At 40.1% G+C, this 17,937-nt stretch overlaps 1 protein-coding gene and 1 long non-coding RNA gene across 2 annotated transcripts; one reads left to right on the top strand and one right to left on the bottom strand.

Moving 5' to 3' along the window:
* The first annotated feature begins 68 nt into the window (after positions 1–68).
* Positions 69–15,416, top strand: LOC143896111 (uncharacterized). The gene is made up of 3 exons (XR_013256561.1): positions 69–488; positions 546–835; positions 10,469–15,416. It is a non-coding gene; the product is annotated as an uncharacterized LOC143896111 (long non-coding RNA).
* On the bottom strand, positions 3,273–10,674 carry LOC143896110 (uncharacterized). The gene is made up of 2 exons (XM_077403679.1): positions 10,538–10,674; positions 3,273–4,638 (listed from the first exon to the last, which is right to left on the bottom strand). The coding sequence occupies exons 1-2, from the start codon at positions 10,653–10,655 to the stop codon at positions 4,295–4,297; spliced, it is 462 nt and encodes a 153-aa protein (XP_077259805.1). The 5' UTR covers positions 10,656–10,674; the 3' UTR covers positions 3,273–4,294.
* Positions 15,417–17,937: the final 2,521 nt, after the last annotated feature.

Raw genomic sequence — 17,937 nt, 5'->3', positions numbered from 1 at the left:
TCGCGGACCGCGGTGTCTCGGCGGCGGTGGCGTGCGTTCGCTTTCGCACGGCGAGAGGGTCGATCGTCGATCGTAGTGTGTATCGATGTATCGATGTATCGATATGCCCCCGCGAGATTTGAATTTTGCTGCTCGTTTTGCGGGTCGCTTCGTTATTCGGGAACAAGAGAGACACGACGATGCCAAAATGGCGTCCAAAGGCTGCTGTCAGTGCTGTCTGATTCACGCCATACGCCATTCGCGCGCTCACAGACTCACGCTTGTGAGCATCGTTTTGTCTTCGTTGCACATCGAATATCGAACGAAGATATGTAGAGCGATGCTTTAAGCTTTAAGCGATGTGAGATGTGAGCACGAATCGGATCGCAACCTAACGCTGCTCGGACACCGAGGGCGAGGGCCTTTTAAGGTATACGATTTTTCGTTGTTTACACTTTTCTCCTGACGTTTCAACGTTAAATAAAAAATTGCAGCAGTTTCCAGCCTACGTAAGTATACAGAAATCACTTTATGAAACCTTAAAGATGATACGTGAATTTTCATAGATTTTTTGTAACACGGAAGAAACGCTTTCAAAAGTCCTTTGGACTTGAGAAAGTCCCAGGGCCCAGGGTATCCGGGTGAGCGCTCCAAAAACATAGTGTCTGCGCAGTGTTAAAAGCCACTCTAACGCACCACTTCTGCTACTGCTCGTTCATCCTGCTTGGGTGATCGATGCGCTTCTTCAGATTTATGGAATCTGTATCTTGCGCGAAGGAAAAGGATGCGGAAAACAATCCTTCGTCTTGCATTTATTACAGTAGGAAAAACGGAATAATGAATACTCTCTTAAAATGTATGTATTATTAACTTTATCATGTTAAATTAGAATTGCACTAATTGAATAAGAGAGAAAGAGAGATTCAATAAGTTGATTCAGTTTCTCTAAAATTAGAGAGTAAAATTGAAATTTGCGATTAGAAGCACTCAATTTTTTTTTTTTATTCCCTTGCTTGATATAATTTTAATATGATTAATTTTAATACATTTTATTTCAAATTTTAGTGTAATTAATATATTAAATATGTAATAATATACACACACATATAATGTATAATTAAATATTTCTTAACAATGAATAATTTTAATATAATTAACTTCAACTTTTTTCATTATTTTTTTAAACGACTCAACTTTTTCGGTAAAAGAGTAATTACATACAAGCAAGTGTTAATTACAAAAGCTGATCAGAAATGTATTGGATCTTTCTTTCCAATACTCTAAAAAAATATTGAGAATTGGTCATTACTTATATATTTTAAATTTTTACGAAAAGCAATTTATTTTCTCGCGAAAAAGGATGTTTTTTTCGCATTGATGATTAAAGTTAAAAGCAAATCGATTTCTCCATACGAATTGCAGTCCGCATAAATATGCATAGCGAATATAAATCTGGTGCTGATCGCGTTGACATTTTGCAGACCGTGGAATAAAATCTGCGTTTAATCACTATCCTTGGCATATCTTACGAGGAACGTAGAGGAAAAAAGGCTATATAGAATATACATATACATATATTGTAGAATTTTATGATTTCACAGACAAATTAATCGTGAGTTAAGTTAGTGATTCAGGTTACGAAGCGCCGCGAATATCAAGCAGGATGTCTCGGAAATATTGCTATTTGGCAATCGAATTCTCGAGAACAAGGACAGACGGACCGTAGAATATCCAGACGAGGCAAAAAGTCACGTCGACGTCAATGTGGTGTCGAAATGTTTTCAAATAATATTATTATAAAAGTCGCTCTAACGCCACTTCAACGTCACTTTGACGTCATCGTGATTTCTTAGGGATTCTGCTTAGGATTACAGACGCATATTTTGTTTACTAACTTCTCGCCCGAAATTTTGCAGGAATCCTTAGAGAATTCGTACACGTCTGAAAAGTGGGGCATTAAGCTGTCATTTAATATATGAGTCTCAATTAATTACGCGAAGATTACGCGAATTACGCGCGTGCGAGCGACAGTGTAGGACGAAGCTGTGATGCTAATTAATGTTACTCGATATATTGCCGAAGACAGTCGGACGGAAAGTTACAGAGACGAAGAGGCGTTTCGTAGCCTTATCGACGTCCCATGCGAATTTAATGATCAATCTGGCGGCATCTGATTTCGTTGCAGCTAAACTTAACCGCGAGTTACGAAATCGGCATTTAATTAGCAGACTCGCAGAAATTTCTCGTACGAGCCGCCGCGACGAATCGGTATCGCAACATCTTATCTTCTTTAATCGGAGAATCCGAAATTTGAAATGAGAGAGACAGACAGAGGAGATGACAACCGGGTGAAAGTGGGTTTCGCGGTCTATTCGGATTGAAAATCTTCTCGCGCCTATTTTTACGGCGTCCGTCACTTGCATTTTCTTAATTGAGTTGCATAAAAAGAAAGAGAGGAGGAAAAAACTCGTAGAAGAAATGGCGAACGAACAGTGAACATCATTCGTAGATTCGCAAGGCGAAAATAAGAATTTGAAGTTAAAACGATGGACCGTGCAATTTTTAATCACTCGGATGTCGTTACTCATTGATGCGTTTCTTTTCAATTGGAGTGAAATCGAACTTTGCAATTGGAAGACAGGGCTTTATTTTTTTATTTATTCTCTTGCTTGATATATATATATATATAATGTTGATATAATTTTAAAATATAATTTATTTTAATATGATTAAAACTGCAGTAATAGTTAATATATATATATATATATATATAAAATTAAATATATGGAGGGGAATTTTTTAAAATATTGACTTATACCACTATGGGTTTTACCCCTCCATATATTAAATATGATATATAACGTATAATTTAAAAACTTCTGCAACTAATGGTTTTTTACACTGAATAATTATTTATTCTTCTAACTTGGCCTTCAATATGCATGTATATATAAATCAATATTCGATTGCCTCGTTATTTATTCAGAAATAAGTCCTTTGTAGGCGAGGTTGACTGCCCACTTCTTTAGTCGTCAGTCGTCATACTCTCGTAATATTAATATCTAGCATTTCTTGCGATGTTTTAAATAAAAAGTGACATTATCCATCAACAGCCGTAATTAAGAAAATTGAATTTTTTTTACGTCTCGGTCGGAATCGCGATCAAAGTCAAATTGTACAATTTATCGACATTGACTGAATTTTTTACGCGACTTTTAATTCTAATTAATTTTAGAACTTAATTCTAAGAGGCAAAGGAACGGAACGGACGAGGCAGATAAATGCGACGCGCATCGAATTAAATAAGTATATTAATTTAATCACAATATAATTACAATCACACGTATTTGCTGCGATACATACTGCCGGGCTCTGGCTACAGGGTAATTTGTCATATGCTGAGAAAGAGCTTAAGTCGAAAACTTAACTAGAAAAGTGCGCCATTACCAATTATCGTTAAAAGATATATCGTCGAAAAGTGTCTAAACCTTTCGTACGCTCCTGTGCGAAATATAATAGGGTAATCACGAAACAATGTATACGCCGAAATATCGACTTAACTTCCTAGCACGTTTACCATTTTTTGTAAGACATTTATTGCATTTCCTGTCTTCTGCTAAATTTTGCGATGCCCGTTTTTTTTTCTAGATTTTCGTAAGTAAACCGTACATTCGGGGATTGAGCAGCTAAAGTACATAGAAGACGCTAATGAGAGGGTCGCGGAGTGCAGGATTACGAGAAGATTACAAATAGGAAGAGACAGGGATGAGGGAGGCAGAACGAGTGCATTGGAGAAGCTTTCGTCGTGCTTGTGGCTTGCAAAGGCGCCGCCTGAATTTATATACAATTAGCTTAATCTAGATCGTGTATGGGATCGGATCACGTAAGTTAGGCGGGTGAGCGGTACCGCGGTATGGCCTCGTCGCGATCGGCAGAAATCGTTGCGCAATCCTGTCGAACGATCCGAGCCGCGGATACGAGGAGATCTTGTATATACTTAGCGCAACGTACGGCGACGTCGTTTGACTGTTACGCGACAATTTATCCTTTCCCCGAGAAGAAATACCGTGAAATAGCGTGACTAATCGAAGCGGATCTTGGTACTCGGATACCAAAGTAAAATAAATACAAAATAAAGTTACTTCGTGCGATCGTATACGCGTCTTTGCTTCGCGTTGCGCTAGGCTTGATGATTTTTCTGACGTCCATTGGAACGCAACCGGGCACGATCGATCTCGTCGAGGAGGCTACACCGCAACCTTCACCTCCCCTTTGGGGATAAGGTGGCCTTTCGCTGCTTCGTTTTTCGGGTGCTTTAGGGCTTCGGCGTCTCCGGCTGCGGCTTCGCGGCCGCTGCGTCGGCCTCGCTCGGCGGCGGCAGGGTCGGGATGTCCGGGTACTCGAGCTTGGCGCCGTCCTCGCACTCGAAGATCGGACAGCAGTCGGGGAAGCTCGCGGTCTTGTTAGTCTTGTCGGAGAGCTTGCACTTGGGGTTGGCCTTGGGCAGCGGGCCGCAGTCCTCCACTAGCTCGAACAGACGGCCGGAGTTGTCGTCGGCGGGCACGCAGGTCGAACGGCCGCAGAACGGCGCCAGCTCCCACGACTTGGTCGGCTCGATGGTCGCGCATTTGGTCGACGCGAAGCACATGCCCGGGAAGTCTGTAACGTGGAAATTTCCTCTCGTTAGAACGACGAGTTGCACGAAACCTCGACGATAAAAGAGCCGAAAAGAGAGCTTTGTTTCATTCGTTTCTCTTTCGTTTTTAGAAAATACGGTCATACAAATCATATAACGAATTATTTCAGGATGTGATATGTGATAATTCATATATACAACTGTATAAATAATGTAACAAATTATTATCGGACGTAATTTAATTTGTTAATATACAAGTGAAATAATGTACGAAATAATGCACGGTATAACGAATCTTTGTGCCGATAACTGCTTTGTGCAAGCTTGGAAAGGTGATGAACGACGCGTTAACATTTTAATCCGCTTCGGCCGAACTGTATAGGGATTCGCGAAATCTCTTTCGCACGGTTTTTATCGGTGACGCACCGTTAGTAAACGAGAGGAAAAGACCATCCGAATCGGCGACTCATCAAAGTCGAAATAACGAGATAACGTGGTGATTATGTTTCCTTAATAACGCGCTCATTACCTCGTCACGCGCAATTCCGCAAAAATGTCATTATTTTTTAACGCGCCATGCGCGCCGGACCTAAACCGACGCTAATGTCCGTACAATGTTACCCGTTAATTATCCTGGCCTGAATTATATCCTGGCAGATGAAAGAGCAGGCAATATTTTTAATATCGCGTTGCACATCGCGTTGCACGCGGTGAAATCGGGGCCGTCGAACTTGATAATGTGTTTCGCGTAGGACGGTCCGTAATTTACCTCAGTATTTATTTCGGTGACAGGGAAAAGAAATCATATAGATGAAAAACATCTTTTTCTCAAAATAAGTTGGATGAAGAAAATTATTTCCTTAAAATAAAGAAAAAGAATAGAGCGCGAAAGAAATCTACGGGATCTCTTTAGGAGTAAAACGGTAAGAAACAAGAGTGGTGATAGAAAATATAAGAATCTATGCTAATTAAAATTCTATATAGTTTAAAATGATACTGTCATTTCTTTTATTAAACTTGTGACACGTTCTTGTGACACATCTATCTAATTCAGTAACAGATCTTCGCGCATCTTCAATACATCGCGCTATTGTAATCTTTTTATTATTGCGAACGAAATAGCAACGCGCTTTATCTCATTTTATCCTTTATTATCTCACGATTATTTAATAATTTATCTATCATATTATCTCATATTCGTTTTAATGGAGTATCGCCCGAACGTTTGAAAATAATCTTCTCGCACCGGCGAACGCTTCTCTTTACGTCGGCATTCGCATCATTATTCCCATTGTAAACGACTCGACAACGAACGCAACAATGCCCGCTGGGTTCGGCATCCTATTTCCGAGTCGGTCCGTCAACCTGCAACACGCTAACGCTAATAATGACGGTCGCGAATTTCACTTCCTCGACGCGGAGCCGCGCGATGACGACGACGACGACGACGACGACGACGTATACGACGGGTGCAACGGATGACGGCATTACGGGGCTATAATTCGATTTGTAATCGTCGACGACGAAGAACGTTGCCTCGATACCCATCTATACGAACGGGGAAAACAACCCGCGGTCCGGCGGCCGGGTGATCGTGCTAGAAACTTCAAGGAGAAACACTTTCACTGTCATACACCGGTGGCCGGTCGGTTGCGCGCCGCTTTTACGCAACGCCCCGACGACAAATGTTGGGCGTCGTTACGACGGACGTCGGACGCGTTGATTTTACTCGGCGATTACGTAAGAGCCCTTCGAGGCCTGTCGAGACCGATGACTCACGACGCGATCGTTTCACCCGAGAGAGCGAGGAAACTTGTCGAGAGGCGAGGACAGGATCTTCGAAAAAGTCCGGATCGACGATCCGGTTCTTCAATCACACACACACAAATCCGGAGAAATAAAAAATAAAAAAAATAAAAAAAAAACACCGCGAAAGAGGAATCTGCGGGTAGATAATTTATCGATTTTCCGCGTGATTATGCGGTTTGAAAAGAAACCTGCACTTGTTAAATTCGCAGTGTCAAATTGTACTCAATTTCAGTCCATTTTTAACCATTCCTATATGGGTCGTTTCGCCGAGGCTTAAACAATGACGTGTTCGTTACAGTTTTCTCAATGCCGGCGACGTGCGATCGACGTTTACGGCGCGATGCCGACTTAATGCCGCTGCGATTTTCTCGTTTCACCGGTCGTCGTAAAATAGTAAACAAGGACACTCGTCACACTTGTTAAAGCGACAGCAGGCGCAGCAGAGATTACGATCTTCATGCCGATTCAATTAGAAACGCAGAACTCTCAGATTTAGAAAAGTAGAATGTAACTATATTATAAATTTTTGAAGGAAGAATCGCAGACGTCGTGTTTTTAGCGTTAATTCATTCACACGTTTTTCCCGTTATGCTTTATTACATTATGTTATCGCTGTTTCTTCAGCTGCGTCTTGCGAAAATGAATTCTTCCGCGAGAGGGATTAATTTTCTCGACAAGACGCTTAAGTATAAATTACTAAAGTATTGTGTTAGTCGTATAAGAAAACCTATATTAATAATCCTTTAAAGACGGATATTTTAAACAAGCCTTATCGCACAGGACGCAAAAAAGAGGGTAAGACTGTACGCCAAAAAGTAATCAACCAGTGGTGAATTTTCAGTAACGAGAAATGAATCGTTCACCCTCGTCTTTTTTAACATCAAAGCGATACTGTATAGCTTATTGGCCACGCCCGTCCTTAAAAAGGGTTAAAAGATAAAAAATTTTATGAGTGACTTTCACTCAGATTACAACAAGCAAACAGTTCTCGGAACTCCGTGCATTGTTCGGAAGCGCTGATAACCGCGATAATATATCGCTGACACATGGATAGTTGATATTTGTCTCGTTCGCGAGGATATCCTGCGTCTTTCTAAAGCGAAACCGACTCCGTCCTCGAGAAGCTAACGGGAAGCAAAGAAGTTGAACGGTCGAGTTACGATTTATTATTACGATACATACAATGATATATCAGTATGTCACATATAGTAATATATTATTATGATACAGATGTGTGTGCGATGCCTCGCTAATCTCGAAAGTCTCGCGACGCAGGCTTCTCTTTCCCTGATTTTACCGCGCTCGATTCCGCCCGCACTTTCATTTCATCAGTCGCCAGTCGTCATTTCTGCTCGGGATACCACTTTCCTGGGTGCGTTTCTCGCTTTCAAATATAGCGAGGATACTTTCTGCGGCCTCACCGTAATTTCATATACATTCTTTTCGATCGGACAACAGCATCGGAGTTGATATGTCTTAAAACGTGTACGAAAAGATCTATCTTCTTATTTCTTTTTCCTTTGTGCTAGAAAAGGTCGAAGGAATTAGAGGGCGATCGTTCTGCTATACTTATGTGTAAATGCTATTGGTATTGTTTGTCGAGACGCGTTTCCGCGAGCTCGTCGCGTACTATTCCGAGGCCTTCGCCTCGCGCGATATCTGCAACCTTCCGAGACGGCGAGCAAATAATTCTATCCTTTCCGTGAGTTTCCACACCCGGTGACGATCCTACCGGGCGGTAGGCCTTCGCTACAATTCGAGCAACGAGGTCGCCCGTAATTCCTCTCCCCTTGTCCCTCTCCCCGTGACTAATTCGATTACTCATGGAAATTCAGGTCTGCGCGGACAAATAAGAAAGAACACGGCCAGAGGTAATTAAAGACCGGGAATTAGTTTAGCCTCTACGCGAATATCAAGGATTTTCTCTCTGGAAGGCACTCAAACTGATCGCCTTCGAACTATCGCTCGCGGTCTCATTGGAGTAATCTTGCGATTCGCGTCGAATGATAAAAAAAAAACTGCCGCTTGTACAGTGCATATTGTTCCTTAATTAATCGCGTCTTAATTGGCGAGAATTTTATCTATTTTCTTCAAACGTAGCATATAATCGTCAGGACAAATCTGAGTTAAATACCACGCGTCCCGTAGATCCCAACACTTATACAATTAGTGCTGCATATTATCATTTGCATTTGTCTCGTTGAACCACCTCCTTTTTTTTTACACGCATCGTTTTTCAAGAACTTCTAAAAGCGACAGATTTCGTAACGGTCTTCTTAACTTATCGAGAGGAAGAGAAAATGCATCACTGTACCCCGCGGACCGTATAAAGAAGAAAGTGATATCGGGAAAGGGAGAAGAAACGGAAAAGGGTGGGGAGAGATTATAAGGGGATTGTAACAGGTGATGGGGTTACAGCGTGAAACTTTCACGCGGTCTCGTGATCTTGACGAGCCGCGAGCAGAGCTATTCTCTCGGACAATCGTCTGTGGGATCTCGTGCCGCGATACATCATATACGTGTCCTCGCGTGAATCGGGGATTCGCAGGGACCGCGCCCGCGTTACGAGATAATGGGCGAGCCGACGACGCAAGAAGACGTCCGGCAGTTACGTTTTATATATCATGGCCGATTCACGCATGGATAATTAACTTGGGATAAAATGCCGAGACGCGATAATTGAGCGAGAAAAAAGTGTTGATCAAGGCCGACGCGAGAACGGAAGCGAAGAATTGTGAGGCGTGGGCGAGGAGATGGGATTTTTATCTGTCTCGGAATAATTCACGGGAACTCCAGCGAATCGTATAATACCTCTCGCGATTGCGGATAATAAAAATTTTCGGTTGACGTAGAATCGAGAGCGGATCGAAATAGCATGACATTCTACATTTTTTTTTATTTTTTTTATTTTTTTCTATTAGTAGGTATATGGAACATTTTCAAGCTTTCTTGACAGAAGAATTCGACGGTTTTAAGATGATTCGAATGCGCATCGCTTATTATTTCCGTCACGGATGGCATCATATTCGTAGCACTACGTGGCATGTCATCGGGATTCAGAGACAGCTGTTTAATACGCGTGACAATGCATCGTAAGAAAGCCGAGTGTCTCCCGAGCACCGGTTGAAAATAATGACAATCGTCCCATTTGTCGGTCATGCACATACAGTTCTTTGAATTCGGCCAGACACCTAACGCAGTGATTCTCAGCCGACGTTTCACGCATCGTTTCTTCTTCATTTTTCGCGTAGGCGAATCTACTTGCGAATCATTGAGAAAAAAATTAATCTCGTTTTTTAAATATAAATATATTACATGGACTGACAGAACGCGAACATTAATTCAACATTTTACTCTACGCATTTTTATTATCCTTGATTGAAACGCATTAACGAGCTTGATAAAAGATAGATCCAACTTGCAAACACTTGTTTTGCAAGTGCGGAGAAATTATGTCGGAGAATTAAAATTAGTCCGCATCGATAAAAATAATTAATATGTACTAGTCTCTTATCTTTTCGATCGCGCGAGCTGAGAAGCGCCGTGTGAAATCACGCCATTCTAAAGGCGATATCTCTTCTTCGGCAACAAATTAGCATACAATCTATTACGCTAATAGCTGACACATACCCATCTGCTGTCAGATATATTGTTTAATTGCTTCTATCTTACGTGATAATACCAAGCGATATTAGCATCGCGTTACGAAGATAAAGATCGCTACTTCAACAGCGAGATGCATCGCGATAAAAATATTCTTTCGTGATGAAATATCTTTTCGAAGCTATTTTTAGCAATGCTAAGCAATGCTCGTATAATTGTCGAGTGCCAACAATCGAACGTTGAATTGAGACTTTTCCAACTGGTCTTTTTAAATAAAAAAAAATAAATAAATATAAAGTAAAAAGTGAACAGTATAAAGTAAAAAGTTTTAAGTAAAAAGAGTAAAGTAAAATTCGGCAATTTTTAAAAGTAGAAATATAAGTAGGAGTAGAAATATAAATTTTTACAACAAAATTATCTAAAAGGAAACAACGGCTGCAGTCTTTCAGACCACGAGCTTGCCGCGAAGTAAGATTCTACTCTGGAAAGGGTTGGCTCGGGCTAACTCACCGCGGAGAACGTCGGCGGGTATCAGCCTCCGGAAGGTTTTCGGCCGCTCCTGCACCTGGGCATCCTGGGCGGCAACGAAGGCCACCGCAACGCACAACAGGGCGAAGACGAACTTCATGATTTCGAGCCGGGCGACAGACGGATTCACGAGGGGAGATCCTCCTTCGCGATGGGAGGGATGAAGTCAAGAGAGGAGTAGAAAAATGGAGCTTCTTGTATCGATTACGACTGGTTGGGCCCGATCCCCGTGGCGGCATTTTATAGCCGGCCATCGGGCGGGGTCCCTGTTATCCCCTCCAGGATCAGACGTGTGGTCTCTCACCTCTTGAACCACCAGTCACCGAGGCATCGTTCGCGACCGGGGCTCCAAGCGACGTCGGGGACACCGCCGGGGTCCACGCGGCAGATAGGTAGGGACGCGTACGTGCATGGGGGACCGACCGACGTGGCCGCTGCGGACTTTGGTCGTGCCTCATCCCGGTACAAGATTCGTTCGACGTGGAAAAATAAAAATTTCCGATTGCTACACACAACGAGGATGTTCCTCGACTTACAAGCGATCAAATTGAACTTCACCGAAGAGCTAAATGAAACTATATAAAACTACAGTCTTTAATTAATTTTCGATGAAGTTTAATAGGGGTTTAATTTGACGCTTAATGTTTCAAGGACTTGGGAAATTAGAGAACCGCAATAGATGATGACTAACCTGGAGATTTCCCATTGAGGAAAAGTTGGCGTCGAAGTGGCCAGAGAATCTATTATTGAAAGCATTTTTGTTTGAGTTGATTTTGAGATATTCTTAAGATAATACATATACACAGAAAAAGTTTCATTTTTAGACAAGAGTTTTATTTTTATTTTTATTTTATAATGCCGAGTTAATTTATCGCAAGCCAACCGTAAAATACGAGAAATTATTCTAAAATACTTTTGTTTGTCGAGAGTTTTCAAGAGAAAACTAAAATAATCTAAGGCAATATATATTGACGGCGCACTCGTGAGTTTAATGGATCAGGTATCACGGTTAATTTATAGATCGACGTGATAATCGTTAATAAGACATGCAGCGAGATTAATTGACGGACAACCGTTTATTATCTTGTATACTGTAATCGCGAAATTGCTGTATATACATGTCTTCGGAGACGTGGATTGTCGTTAACTTTCATCCGTTCATTAGTAAATCTCGCGAGCGCTCATTAGCGCGATTAAAACGAGCCGGTGTGGCGTTTGTAAAAATCTCAACCGTTCTATCTAAGTTATAATAGTATTAACTTCAGATCAGCGATAGTGGATCACGGCAGTGAGTGACGTGGCGAGAAAAAAGATACCTTGACTCGAAACATTCTATACGAACGCGCGTGTAAAATTAATAATTATGCGTCTACGGTCATATATTATTCTGCTACTGTTGAATATTAAAGGATGAAATTGAAATTAATATCTAAAGTTGAAAAACATTTTATTATTTTTACGTATGTCAAAATTTATTATTTTAACTCCATTGGTTTTGTTAAATTAACGTTATTCTAATTAAATTAACGACTTATTTTAGGGTAGAAGCAGTGACGACCTATAGGAATGGTTAAAAGTGGACTTAAATTGAGTATGATTTGACACTGAATTTAACAGTGTTGGTCAAAGGCTCAATTTCAGCTAGATAAATTATAATTAACACCCTGTGTATCAAGATGCGTGCGTATGCGTTGCGGTTCCGTGCGCACTTGCGTGCGGCATGCGAGAGGAGTTACGTTGTCACGTTAAGAAAATAGTGTGAAAAATCTACATCGCTCGTTTTCACGGGGATGACAGTAATACGCATCGTTAACGTGACAGAATTATAATCAAATACCGTTGTCTGTATAGGTAATGGATTTTAATACCACCCGCGCGTTGACGAAGAAGAAAGGCGTGTAGTAGCTGAAGATGAATACAGGTTTTACGGACCGTACTGTGGAAACCTCAGCATTTCGAAGAAAGAGAGAAAGAGGCGACCTTAGGGGAATTTTACTCGTTAAACAAGATCCTCTATCCGAATGTTCATAAATTTAATCGGGATTTAAATTCCGCCGCCCGCTTAAAATCGATTTAGATCAGGATTTATGGCGATGAATAATTTACGAAACGGATTATACAATGTAGAACCAGCTTGAGAAACTGGTATTGTAGCTGCAAGCTTTTTATGGCAATGCTACGATAAAAATAGTCCGCGTATTAGCATCCCGTAATTAATCACGATAATCACATTCTCTATTCTATTCCGGCGCTGCAGAATTACGATTTAACGCTACGCTCGTCTCGGCTTCTCGGAGGCGATTTTGTGTAACTCGCGCGAAATTTTTTTTCCTTTGAAAAGCAATTGAGCAATCAGCCCGTCGAATACACAGGAATCTCGTAGCGCCATTAATACGGGCTTCTCGGGAAGAAATTAACATAGCCATTAGTAAACGGTGAACGTTAGGAAAGTCGCGAGCAGGTGATTCATTTCAGCGTGAAGGAGTTGCTCAAAAGGCGGCGACCCGTTTGTATAATATAATTCATATGTTTTGTAAGTAACGCCGATTAAGCGCGGAAACGCACGTTGCTCAATATCGCGCGCGTGTTGCACAATATATCCTCGTCGCACGTGTGAGATTGAATCTCCGGATGATTCTTTTATTCGAACGCCGACTTAATATGCACGCCCGTGCGCTGCACGGAATATCCGGCAAAGAAGATTTTACGACATACGCAATATTGCATAAATATTAATTGGCGGAATCTAGAAAAATAATATTATACAACTGTGTTCTCTCGAAAGTCCTATTTAAATCGATATCAAAGGGTCGGTGCGTGAAGGAAGATCGTCGAGATGAAAGATCGGAGTTAAATTAAATCTTGCAGCTACAATAATTTACATAATATTTTTACTCTTACTTAATTTCCTACTACTCTTACTTAATTGCTTTTTGCAAATTTGGCTCATCAGTCCATTAATATTCTCCAACAGAAAATTCTCTTCTACGTGTGCAAGATGCGACTGGAGGGAAGGCGGTGAGTTGCATCGTTCACCGAGAAACCTTTATCACCCAACTGTCGGCCTCAAACGAAGCGGAGGCTGAGAAGATGTCTTTCCCAATGGCTGGCGATGCCGTCGTGGATGATGCCACACCCTTGACTTCGCGGTCGATCTCGACCTCGCACTTGGTCGAACCGACGATTTTGGACCCTTCCTGATCCAATTATATTCAATTATAGACGATGAGCTTGGTAATTGGCATCGACAGCGGTAGCCTAGTCTCAGTCTTGACATCGGCCTTCGTCGACGCTTCTGTCCTCGCTTTGATCTCGATGTTCGCGCGGGACTCTACCGCCTTCGCTTCCGCTTTGACTTGGCTCGGTTGCTGAGAAGAGATCGTTCGTCACGAAAGAAACGGCCAGGGCAACCGGCGAGCAACTGCTCCGAACTGACAGCTCACTAATCGCTAATATTTGTTTAACAATTTAACAAGAAGTCGGAAGAAAGATTCAAAGAAATTTCTCATACTCACTTATACATATATGTACATACATAACATGTGTTTAATCATGTCGCAAGTGGGGAGGAATCGTATTCCAATAATTGTAAATTTAGAAGTTTTGTTGTAATTTCTAATACACGCGATGATATCTGCGATAAAAAGATTAATTTGTTCTTTTAACAGTTAATGTAAATAACAGTAATTATACGAGACAAGGAGAAAGAGAGGGAAAATAATTTGTCGCAAACCTCGGGAAGGCAAACCTCTGGCAAACGTGAATCCGTGCCGGATGCACGAGTGATGTAATTGCTGCGAAGCCGGCGGAACTCAATTGGGGCGATATATTGTGTGCCGAGATTGCCGGGACAACGGCCGGACTGGGCACGGCTTCGATGTGCATGGCACGACCAACGCCTAATGGTAATTTGGGATCTGCCCAAATTGGAGAAAGTTTCCGCGTTGATTTTCGCACGCGAGACTCGGCGTTGCACGCTATATTTACTTTGCTGCTTGTCGCCTTTGTTAGAATAACGAGGAATACTTACGAGCGACGAGGAAAAAAGATTAGATACACAGTTAATAATAAGAAAATATCTATCTGGTGATTCTATAGTACTATTCTAAGATCTGTACAAGAGGAAAAATAATTGCGGCTTTAAAATGTATTTTTCACATTACGATTACACTTCGAACAGCATAACTTCCTCAATTACATCACGTATGATTTCTACCACTCCGCGCACCGGTACCGCCGCGTTTATCTTGTGCCGTATTTGAGATAATTGTAGAAATAAATCGCAGGGAAACGCCACTTGACGTAGGAAAGTCGAATGTTGTTGCTGGGTGCAACTAATTGGGAATCCGACTTATGTAAGGCTGCCTCTGTAAGAATTATGCGTTATCATAAAATATAGAGCAATAGGAAGACTTGTGTACATTTGTGAGATTTGTGTACGTAAGTTTTAGGAATGAATGAATCGTAAGATGTCAACTAACGCCTGAATACAATGTAGGAAATGTAGTAGAAAATGGAGTACAGAGATTCGCGATAATCGAATTTTTATTTATAAGAAACTGCTGTACGTGAAATTCTAGTTATATTCTTGCTGACGACACTTCGTCGAATCTTCGAATCACTTTGTAGCTAAAATATTAATGTAAACTAATTGAAACGTGCTGTTGACAACGAAGAAATATGACGATGTCCGAGCAAACGAATATCTTTTCAATAATATTGTTAAAATATGGTATCGTATTTGCGACGGAAATTATTACTGCGGGGAAGTTAAAATGTCATTTATCACGTTATTTTTTACGTACACATTACTTTTTACATGTATATAAAACTCGATAAATAATAATAATAATTAAAAATATTTATGTATAGATACTATATAACGTAATATATATATGTATTTATATTTTATATATATCTCATCCACTCTCGCGTGTAGCCGAGTTGGCTCCAGCGTGAAAGGTGAAAGCAGATCGTATGGAATAACTCGTGGAGAGAAGTCTCGTGCAATAAGGAAAAAAAGAGAGACAACGATCTCTCGAACGCGTTCTCCATGTATGACGAATCTGGAACTAAGCCTTGACACATCGGATGGTAGAATTTAGGTCTTTATTTATGAGAAACGCGTCCATCGACGCATTCGGTTGTGTTACGTAACAATGTAACAATATGTAATTAGGTAGATTAACTGTGCTATATTTACCGAGATAGATTGTCAAATTTAATTTTAATCCAAAAATATATTTTCCTTTATTTACAACTTATACCCATCTTTTAATCTTAAATTTTCAATTCTCTGGCGAGATTTAAGTCGGTTTTGAGCTAAAGAATAAATCAAGCTCTCTTTTATAATGCTTTATTTATGGGATATGTGACCCAATATTATAAGCGCTCGTGTCGTCTAGAATCGAACGATATCAGTTCGTTATCGTTGTGCCGAGGAGAAACTGAAGTCAACTGTAACACGGTAGATGGTTGTTCGTGGAGGATAGGCGAGAAAGCGGCAGTGAACTTTTGAAACTTTCCACGTGAAAGTGCAAGTGAAGATGTTGCTTTTACATCAAATATTCGATAAACTGACTGAAACACAATTTTTATCGTAAATAAATTCGAATTACACATTATATACATTATATATAATAATTAATAAATAATTTAAATTAAGGAATCGATGGCGCATCGTCGAGCGTGGCAAAGCGATTAACTCTGAGGAATAAATGAGTTGAACGTTAAAACCGAATTTACTTAACGTCAAATAAAACAATTACGTCGTTTCTGTCTTTCTTGATAATTAATGAGCCTTACAATGAGCGAAATATATTATAACATTTTAACTAGTTTTAAAAAGTATACTTTAGATACTTTTTCTTTTCCAAATGATTGCCTTGCGTTTTCGTTTTTGTTCATGAAATGGCTCGACCACTGATTGCCTTAAACCGCAAACACAACGACACGAAATATTATCTTAATTGGTTCTCAGGTATAATCAGGACTGCGAGAATAGCCGAAGATGGCGATAACAATAATCGACATTTTTATCGCGCGCACAAGTGTCAATCAAGTGAGAGTTTTATCAAAATACTCATTTTTATTTTAAATTTTTCTTTCAGAAAACCACTGATGCACGCGAAACATTATAAAAAATGAGACGACAATCGATTCGCGATATTATACGAGTTTCTTAGAAGCCAAACCGATGAAATCTATGAAATAAAGAGCAGAAAAAAACTTGATGATGCTACAAACTAATCGAAATTAGGAGATTTACAAGAGGCGGAGACTATCGGTTCGGCTCCCGAGAGACTCGCGTACACAAATATCAGACGGATTACATTATGGAAATTGGCCAAGCCGCGACGGGAAATTTCCATAATGGAGATTGCCGGGATTTTACGATGCGCCTCGCCGTTTTTTCACAACGTGTAAACGCGCTAGGTCAATGCAACGGCGCATAACGCGTTCGTTGCAACAGCTCGCGATGGGAATCTGTCATCTATATCCAGCCCAGTCAATTAAAGACATTGCCCATCCTCTTCCTGTTCGCTTTCTGCTCGTCCGCTGCAACTTGACCCTTCGTCAAATTTTTTTAGTATTTAATAATACCTTGTCATTAATTAATCTTATGTATGTGATTACATAATCATAATCCCGCTCACAAATAAAAGAAAGATTATAATAAAATTTTGATTGCTGAAGTTGAAATACTTGAAGTTATTTTTTACTCCATCTCTCACTCCTATAGTGTATTCTGACTTTCTCTTCCGATTTTGAAGAATTTAGATTCTTATAGAGTTTAAATTCCCAAACACACACCTTAAAGTTATCAGGAATTTTAGAATTGCATTTCTCTCTAGAAACTCTTTGAAAATTCTTGAAATTTTAGATAGTGCAACCTCCTCGATATATAATCGCATATTCTTCTGATACTTTGTCGAATTTTAAGACTTTCGATTTTCTCGATTCAAAATCCCGAATTGTTATAAATTATAAAAATTCTTGGAATTTTACCTCTTCGCTTATTATGTTCTCCCGATACTTTTTATAAGACGAGTGTTTTGTATTATCTCAATGCACATTTTATTACATTTTTACAAATTACATATAAAAATTACATATATCATACAATCATACATTATTAATAGTGATACATATATACATACATGTACAGATGTTTTGTCTATTAGCATTAATTACATACAATTTTTGACAGAGACATTAATAATCATCGTTACTATAATTATGTATATATTAAATTATATCGAGCAATTCTTAGCTCCTCTTTCTCTGTTTACATATTTACATATTATTACCTGAACTGTTTTATCGATTGAAATTATATGATATGACAAACATAAGACGCGTTTTAAAAATATCATACAGAT

The sequence above is a fragment of the Temnothorax americanus genome, unplaced genomic scaffold, assembly GCF_048541705.1.
Source record: "Temnothorax americanus isolate GAGA-0224 unplaced genomic scaffold, ASM4854170v1 Scaffold18, whole genome shotgun sequence".
Classification (NCBI taxonomy): Eukaryota; Metazoa; Arthropoda; class Insecta; order Hymenoptera; family Formicidae; genus Temnothorax; species Temnothorax americanus.
Note: the sequence above shows the minus strand (reverse complement) of the source record. Positions and strands in the feature narration are given on the sequence as shown.